General features: G+C 45.1%; 1 protein-coding gene across 1 annotated transcript in view; it reads right to left on the minus strand.

The window, feature by feature from the left end:
- Positions 1 to 1,277, minus strand: part of LOC108574227 (netrin receptor UNC5C-like) — a 49,655-nt gene extending 48,378 nt beyond the window's left edge. Inside the window, exon 1 of the mRNA XM_017936769.1 lies at positions 1,196 to 1,277. Within this exon, the coding sequence (XP_017792258.1) occupies positions 1,196 to 1,277 (82 nt within the window). The remainder of the gene's footprint in view (positions 1 to 1,195) is intronic.
- Between the last annotated feature and the right edge of the window lie 8,417 nt (positions 1,278 to 9,694).

A 9,694-nucleotide genomic window follows, 5' to 3' on the forward strand; every position in this document is an offset into this window, starting at 1 on the left:
CCTTTCTCGCGCTCGTGACTAGATCCGCGCACGTAGAGAACACGACCACGTTCTTTCTACGGCCGGGGAATCGCAAAAAGCGTGTCCGTGTTCCGCGTTCCCCCTCATCGTGAACATCGAACGCTGATTGCTGACGTACCCTTGGACGAGGATCGAGTCATTGCTTCGCTACGGGGATTCTGAATCGCGTGTCAGCGGATGGAGGTCAGGTGAGGTGCGGGAAGGTTTTCCTGTGGGAAATTTCACTGGTTTGGTTATAATTTTGGGAGATAGGAATTGAGATTTGGAAATTTGGGTATGGAGAGCTTGAAATTATCATTTGAGAGCTCTTGAATTTTTCAAATTCCGATTGACAGATGGGAGTCCTGATATTGTGAGCTTGGAAGAGTTGAATTGCAGTAATAATTCAGGGTGCGTGAATTTCTAGGTTTTCCTGATTTTAATTCATTTACAATTAACCTAAAAGTTTGAAACTCAACGTCGTCAGAGTGACCAGTTTAGGGTTCTCAAGATTAGAATTCTGGACCTGGAAATCTCTCGATACTATTTTCCTAGAACGATCACTTAAAAGGTGGTAGCACAAACATAGCCTACCCTGACCTAAAAATCTCAACACTCCCAGTATTACCACTTCGAAATATTCAAAATGAATTCAAACCCAACCTACAATCCTAAAAATTCAAATCTCCCGAGAACGATCGATCCAAGGCCCTCAATATTAGCGTAAACATCTGTAGCATGAACCTAACCAAAGTGCCCTGACATCGTGACCGTGGAACTACCGTTCCACGATTCCCAACTACGCAGGAATTTACAGTAAACATTGTCAGTATGAACTTTCTTATCTCCCAGCTAATTGCTCTCCCATCCGAGAGATTGAAAATAATAAAACGACGGCTGTTTCTCGGAACGAGTCCGCCTGTTTCCCACCTTATCGAGCGATCTACCAAGCGGGGGCATTCGTTTCGCGTTCCCGCGGCCGTGGAACTCGCATGAAGTGGCACTCGACGTGCTTCCTTCGTCACCGAGTGTCGCGGTAGAGTTCTCTCTGCCGATCGATAGAAAAGCAACCAGGACCGTGTGTCTTTGGAAGAGAGAGAGAGAGAGAGATAGCGGTATTCTCTCTTCTCCTCTCTGCGTCGATTACTTTTTTCCCCCTTCTGCGAGAGATTAGAGGCGGAGCTTCTTCACTCACCTTCGCCGGATGTGAAGGGGCGCACCAGGCCCGGCAACAGCACGCAGAATAACAGGAACAGGGAGCACGATTTCGGCCTCATCGCGTACGTGTCACCGTCGCGCGGGTCATTCGTTCATCTTACGACCAAGACGAGAGAATTGTAGGAAACGGCGACACTGTACGTTGCACTAGCACTAGGGAATCCTTTTTGTTGACGTTAGACTGCACCTGAAACGCGAAGGCAGATGGTTGAATTAATATTTTGCCAGCTTAGAATTTGGGAATGAGGGATTTTTGGGTGAAAGATGGGATTTTCGGAATGGATGGGAAGCTTCTTAATATAATAGTTTGGCTGTTGAGAAAGTTTTTTAATATTTGGAAATTTATATATTTGGAAAGTTTGCGATCACTGTGCGTTGCAAGCTATGCAATGCCTTTATATTTAACCCTTTACTGTCGGATGTTTAATCCTTTCGCTAGTGAGACAATTGATCGTTGAGGTGTGTTGTCGATAGAAAGTTTTTGAGATCACTGTGCATTGCAAGCTACGCAAGAATTTTTAGAAAGAAAGCTTCAACCCTTTACCGTTGGAAATTTAACCCTTTGGCGATCGAAATTTTCGCACAGCTAACGATATTCCTCCAGTTAATTTTCACAGTAAGAAAACCAACGAACGAAATTTTTGCACGCTAATAAAAGATAGAATCCTCGACGTTAATAGAAAAATTAATTTACTGGAAATATCTTAGCTCCCGACCTCAAAGGGTTAGCAAACTTTAAACGAATTTTTCATCCCCCCGATCTCAGCAAGATTAATTGCAGATCCATGAAAAATTGATAACAGGGTGCAATTTAATATGAATTTTCAAGTGGTTTGAAACTTTTGGCCGCACGGTGTGCATTAGAGAAGTTGTATTGCTCTTTTATCCTCTCGCAGTTGAAAGGTTAACACTGGAAGTTTAGGAAAATAAACCGGCAGCATTGTGTCTTTCTAACAACGCTAGGAAGTAAACGCGATTGTTTCTAAGTGAATGAATAAAGTAGCATGCTCCGTTATACGTTTCCGTGGAATGTTTGAGAAGCGTGCTGCGCGCCTCTACGTACGAGGGAAGGGATTAATGTTGCATGAACCGGCTTGTGCAACACCGTAGTTCGTCGGTCATGATTAATTAAGGTAAGTGAGCCGGCAACTTTTTCGCGAATGTACACCGAGGAATGTATGAAAAGTGACTTGCACGTGGTCCCAGGCTAGAATTTTCACCGCGTTTACACGAACTGAACAGAAACTCGAGAAGAAACTTCTATTTCCGAATATAATCAGATACCAGGAATACCAGTCTTTACACACTGGTCTTTCCTCGGTACACACACTTCCACCGTGTTATTAATTCATCCTCCCTCGAGAAAAACTCGCGACATTCAGAATTCGCCAAAAAGAAAAGGAAGAAAAATTCTCGCTGAAGAATAGCACAATAGTAGATATGTCTCGAGTACTCTTAAAATTCACGAGCCTCGGTTCTCTCCAACCAACCGCGTAAATTCGAACTCTCGCGTCCTTGAGTATCTTAAAATACACATCCACCCTCCGTAGGATATCGAAAAAAAAAACAAAAAAAAATAGAAAAAAAGACTGGGAGACTCGAGAGAGAGAGAGAGAGAAATTAACGGTTTCCAGCGGATTCGGTGAAAGGTACGTTTTTAAACCCCTCGTTTCTTGGGGTGCGTTTTCACCGAAAATACGCTTCGAAGCGGTGATCTTCTCTGTGGAAGAGAAAGAAGAAAAAAGAGATGGAAAGTTGCCGGTGGCACGCGATGGAGGGCGGAAGCGACATCGACGCGGATTGAACGTTCCTCGTTTGGGGGAGGGAACCACCGCCACGACCCCGTTGTTTCTACCGGAAAACGTAAAAGACGGTTAGGAGAGGCGAGAGTGCCACTTAGGTGCCTGCTGGCAACCCTTGCCATTTAAATATTCCACCGCCCGCACTTTCCCGCACGCGAAATTTCCTCGTGGCGCCTTGGTTCGACCGACAGATTCCTACTCTCCTCGCCCCTTTCCTTCCCTTCCAATTCCAAGCCTATTCTTCGTGGCCAATTCTCTGCTCGATAACCGGGGACCGTTAATAATTAACGACGATCCGTCTAGTGGAAATGGAAAGATACGACTCGTTTTCTGATACCGTGATGTATTATTCGCTCGTTCGTAAATTAAACAGGGAATATAGACAGTGGGAATTGGAGAGTGGATCAGTGGAAATTATCAGAGATGTTTCTGGGAATTACTGAAGTAGAGGAGCGAAGTTTGGAATTGAAGGTATTCGATGTTAGGGTGTGTTGAACGTGTGGAAGGAGTTTAGTTAAGTCTGGGTATATGTAGTACTCGAGTAAGTGTTAAACAGGGAAATTTCGAAGGGTGGAGAAATTAGCGAATATGAAGAACCAAATGAAACAGTGATATGAGAAGTTTCGTTGAAGTCTCGGCACTGCACTGTGCTTAATTGATACTTAAATACCGAAATTCGTATAAAAATCAGCGAATATGGATAGTATGCAGGGAGGACCGATAAAAATTTGCATCTTGAATATCTCGGAAATTATTGATTTGGACGAAATTATAGAAATGTGAAATAAATGTAGAAAAATAAAATTACAGGAAAGCAAAATTATGGAAAAGTAAAATAAATACAGAAAATATCTATCGCACAGTAGTGTCTTTATTTTCGCAGATGAAGTAATTCGCAAGAATTTCAGCAAAGCACAGAGCACGATTAACCGTTAAAAAACGAAAACGAAGAGAGACCCTCTCTCGAGGGATACAGAATCAAGATTCGATTGCTCCAGTTACACGGGGGCTCATTCTATGCAAAATATCGGCGTCTAACTAGAATCGAAAGGGGTCTCTCGGTTTAATTAAAGTCCAGATGAAACTTTACTGCCGGCGATAAAGCGGTGCACACGGTGGAGAGTCGTTCGATGTGTGGAACTAGTTTCGCGAGTATGTTCGTTGAGCCGGGAACTCGAAGGAAATCCACGGAAACAAATGCACGAACGAGAGAGGTATACACATTCACGTGGACTCGTGCTACCTCTATCGGCGGATTGAAACGCGACGGGAGGATCGTTTGTCAATGTCGTCCTTCGAGATCCTTTGTTAGCCTTGCGGCACGCGTTTGTTCGAAATCGAGAGTGGCTTGATCCTTTCGACGATTCTCTTCTCCATTGAAGAATAATAAATCGGTAGATTTCGCGGAGACTTAGATCGGCTAATTTTCTATCCTACCGTTTATTTTCCAATTTTTTAATAGTAACTTAGTGAGAATTGTATGGACACGAAAAGCACTCGAGAAAATTTCAGCGAAGTAATCGAAATTCCTATTGAACAGTTGTAAAATAGTAAGACATTCAGTGTTACATTATCGTAAATAATTTGTGATTCTGTAATTAATAATTTTTCATCTGAAAATTAAGTACAAATAAGAATTCAATATCCAACAAAAAAGTACCAGTATCATTGTCGAATAAATCGAGGAATAATTCACCAAAAAATGAGGTAGAAATCACAATTCACTGCTCCATCGAAATAAAAACCCACTAAGAAACATCCACCGTCCCTCTCCTTTTATTTCCTCTTCTGAAAAAGCCGCAACATGAATGAAATCCATTCCAATATCACTGAATGAAGACTAATCCCCCCTGAAAACAGGAATTCCCCTACCACAAAACCACCCCTTCACCGAAACATATCGAAATTCCGTGTCGACGCGCGAACCCATCCCTCCCCCCAGTTCCACCTCGAACCTCTCTCCGGCTCTGTAACCCCTGCTGCTGATGATCAGTATGAAATCCCGGCGTCGTGCAGAAATCGATAGCCAGGTCGTTATCTCCGAGGAAAGTCGATGAAACCGCATGAGAAGCACGAGGAACATCGGGCAGAGGAACGTTCATTGGGTGAAGGTAGACGACACGGGGTGAGAAACGGAGATTCATGACGCGGAATAATCCAGAGGACGAGAGGAGAGGCCATGGAACGCGCATTATGCGAGCCGGTATCGGGCGATCCCTACACAGATTTCCCATCGAGCGTGGCGAGAGAGAGAGGGCCACAGGCCGGTCTCTAATCCTCCAGGACGAGGACTCAATTTATAAACGTGCCCGGTATTACCACTCAAAGGCTTAAAACACTCGACACCGAGCAGACGTCGTGGTACCTCGCTAGAGCGCGTGCACAGGGACGACGAACACATGGCATTTCACACTGCAATTGCCACGAATGCTTCTCTCTCCCTCTCTCTCTCTTTCTGTTCCTGTAGTCGCACGCCACTATGGGGGATAAGCGCGAGAACTCGAGTGCTATTCACTCGGCTGGCTGCTCCAGGAAAGCTCTCTTTCTTTTCACCGGGACCTGTTTCCAGGGGTCTTCTTCGCCACTTTACAAGCTTGCCCGCTCCTTTCGAGGCCGACACCCATGTGTCTCCTCATCCTTTTTGTGTGTATAACGCGTCTTTGGAGGAGAAGAAAGTTCGCGGTGCTCCTACTGTCCTACGCAGAGAAGACGACGAGCGGGAGGAACAAGGATCTCGTTGGTTGCAGCGGACACACTCGCGAAGTCAGATCACACGCGTTTTTAAGTCACGTCTGCTAATCCGCGAAAAAAGCTTTCCTTGCCTCTGTGCCGTCCCGCTCGTCATCATCTGCGCGCCGGAGTGTACTTGAGCGATGGAAGGTGAACGCGGGAGACCGCGAGGCTCGAAAGCGGTTTAAAGCTTGGAAGGGCAACCTGGGTATCGCGTGACAACAGGTAGGGGGAATCAACGGGGCCGGATTCCCCGGAGTATTCAGATGCTACCGGTTTGCCAGCCAGCTTCCCTTCGATGTTTCTATTCCGCCTCGGCGCGGCTCTCGAACAGAAGCGGGTTCCCGAGGAACGCAACCAGATACACAAGTCTTATGTATGAGGATATAGGAGGATGGATGTTAGCTTCTTTTTTTTCGTGCCTGGGATTCGTTATTGATTGTTCGCGTCTCGCGAGAACCCGCGAAATTTCCTCGGTTCTCCCGGGAGAGAGCGGATTCTATTAGGGTTGTGGCTCTGGCTCGATGCCACGAAGGTGGACGGAAAATGCGGTTTTCTTGTACTCCTGGGGTGGCTAAATGATATCTCGAGTGTGATATTAGAGGCGTTTCTTGTGTTTATTTTTTTATCGAGTTTTTTTTTTTTTGAGGTTCGAAGCAAAGCTGATATATACGCAAACTGTAATTCTATCGAGCAAGATGTGAAGAAATTAATAGAAAATGAAGAATACGATTTTTTAAATAAGCCTTCGTTTTCGATTCTTCATTTTTAATTGATGTTTTTTATGAAGAATCGCTTTCTACATTTTTCCAGCACACTCTGTGTGCTTTGACGAAACTTCCAAAAACCCACTGTCCACTGTTATGTACTCTGAGGAATTTCCTCTCCCATTCGATCACTCGAAACGTCTGAAATCAATACGGACAGATATTTTTGTACCGGTGAACATTATTCCATTCCATCAGAGTTAGCCACGGCGACAGTGACCCTGTCTGAAGTTTCAGGGTCCAACGTGGATCGATGGAGGGGCCATGAAAAGAAACTGCGACCCCTCGAAGATCGCTTGGGATTCGAGGAAACACAGGGCAATTACGTGTTTCTTTGGCTAAGTGTGCGTGTGTATATGTGTACAGAGAAGACGTTTACGATGGAAACCGTGCATCGTGTTATTTAGAAACTTCCCTAGCCGATCTCTCTCCACTTGTACGCCGTGTAATCTCGCAGCGTTATAAAGCACGCCGTAACATTTCTAATGCCCAGGGATATTACGCGTTTTATCTTACAGCGTTGTAAATTACGACGCACGCATGCGCCGCCGGTCGCAAAATAAATTTGCATGCATTTACGTAACGCATTACGAATTTCGCGTTCGTTGCCGCGAACTTGAGGCCGGGAACTGTTCGGACACAACCGTGTTCGCCGCTTCTTCTTCTCCCCCCCCTGAGGAACGGATATACTGGGTGGTTGGAGAAATTGCCTTCGTGTAACACGTGATTGTGTCTGGTACGAAGACGGAGAAACTCGCGGACGGGACGAGCGGAATGACTTAATCAGAAGTATAATGAGTAGCTCTATCTTCTTGCGGAATAGACGATGCTTATTAAGGGGATGCGCAGAAGTAAAGAGCTCCGGGGTACAGTTATCGTTGGAATTTCTTTTATCGAGGAAAGTGGACGTGCTTTGGAAGTGAAGATTTTATCGTTTAAAAAGTCTGTAGATTTGATTAAAGAGTGAAAGAAAATTTCTACGAAACGTGTCTTCCGTTGATTTTTTAAACTACATTTTTCTGCTTGAAATATGGATTTCTGTGGAAACAGAGGACACTAAAATTTCAGAAAAAAAGAGATACGATAGAAGCTAGTTAATTTGACGTATAACAATATAAATTACAGGCTTACCAGCGTTTGTAATAAATCTGCTACAATTTTTAATAAAAGTACTTGGAAAAAGGGTGTCTACAACAGGTGCGCATAGAAACTGAAATTCCTCAAAGAAGAATTATATACAGGAAAGAAAATATTTGTGAAGCGTCGATTTCTTAGCTCCGTCCAAGCGTGTGCCTCTCGAGAAATATAATTTATCAAGAAATTTTCCTGTAGACTACACAGAGAAGAGTGTACATTAAAAAAGATAAATTTCCGTTCTTAAGTTAAACGTCCGCTTCTATTACACCAGGAAGACCGATCCACGCATTACTCTTCATCCTCCCCGTATCCCTCGGACGAATCTCGAAATACCATAAAAAAAGACGTTTCTCACTAAATCATCCGAGCATCCCCCATACAATTTCCCCCGCCCACTTTCCAAGGATCACCCTGTACATAGAAACACGCGAGCTAGCGAGCAAAGGGGGGAATCGTAAATTTCTCTTGGAACGTCTTCTTTCCTCTATCTGAGAGCGTACACGCGAATTTTCATCGCTGGAAACAAGGTATATACGCGAATTTAATTTCATAAGTCGATTGAAGTCGCTCTTGACGAGCGACTAGCAGAGGTTTGTTGTATACACGAGATTGAAGAGGCTCGTTGAGAAAAAGAATCGAACACTTAGGGCCCCAGGTATGTCCTTCTCCGCCCCTGGCGATCTTTTCTTCTTCCACGGTCCCCTTTTCTTTTTATTCTCCACCCTCTCTTCAACATCTCTCTTTCTTCTTCTTCTTGTTGCACTTCGACCAAACGTAATCCGAGAAGATTACCGAGCGAAATAAACATGTCAACCCCCCTGTGGAGGGAGGGATGTGGGTTTGCGGAGCGTCTTTATAGACCGACCAGTAGAATATTCCTCTCTTCGTCCACTTCTGCTCACCTTCCACGTAGCTAGTCTCCTCTGGATGAAGATCCTTCGAGATATACAAGCCCTCTGACTCACTTGGGCCGTTAGCTAAGCCTCTGCCAGATGCTGAGCGCATCATTGGTGCACCGTGCGGAGCTGGAAAGAATACGGATACGATTGGGTCGTATTCCTGCAGGTCCACTTTCTCTGACATAATCGTGCAAATAGGGCATGTATTGTCATTGTCAACCGACGAGATAACATCGACGAGGCGAATCATAGAACGGAAGATTCGGGAAGGGCGAGCGAAATGCCCTTCTTGCCCCTGTGCCGCCCCGCGGGCAAACTTCTGAGCACGTACTGTGCAGAGATGAGACGTTGACAAGGAATGCAGGTCTGAGAGACTCGCATTCTTTAACACAGTCGTAGAAATTAGGCACGCGTTTTGTCATTATTGACCGACGCGATAGTATCCACGAATGGGATCGTATAAAATTGCGAGACGAGAGTTTGGCGATGCGAGCGAAATGCCCTTGTTGCCCCTGTGCTGCCCCGCGGGCAAACTCTTGGGCTCCGCATGGAATTGGGCCACATCTTCATAGACCCACATTCTCTAATGCAATCCTAGAAATTAGATAAAATCCACGAATCGAATCGTATAAAATTGCAAAGTACCAACAGCGATCTTCTCATCTCTGCACAGTACTTCTCTCGCCCTTGTGTCGTTCCCGCTGGACTTTTCTTCAGCTCTGCAACACGTGACCTATCTCTCTATGATCCGAGAAGAAGAAGATCGATGTCGTAGATATATTTGTGGTAGAGAATTCATGTTACACAGTCCCTTTTCATTTTGTCGATGGTTTCTCGTGTGTTTGGAGAGTGTATCGAGGTTTCTTGTCACTGTAGAGAGAGATTCATAGGGGGTGGCGAGGAGATCTGGACGCAGCGTGTACAAATTTGCGGCTACCTGCGACGACGAGGATTGAATTCGATGGGACGTGGCCTGTTTCCCGAGGATTTATGGGTTTCTGGTGCATCCTAGCCACCGCTGCGAGAGAGCTTGTAAGCCTCCGTCCATTACAATCCTCGATCCATCGATTTTCTGCAGCGTCGAAAGGCTCCCTCTAGAGATTCCACAGAGTGTTTGTCCTCTTTTTTTCCATCTACCAGC

The sequence above is a fragment of the Habropoda laboriosa genome, unplaced genomic scaffold (genome assembly GCF_001263275.1).
Source record: "Habropoda laboriosa isolate 0110345459 unplaced genomic scaffold, ASM126327v1 scaffold46, whole genome shotgun sequence".
Lineage (NCBI taxonomy): Eukaryota > Metazoa > Arthropoda > Insecta > Hymenoptera > Apidae > Habropoda > Habropoda laboriosa.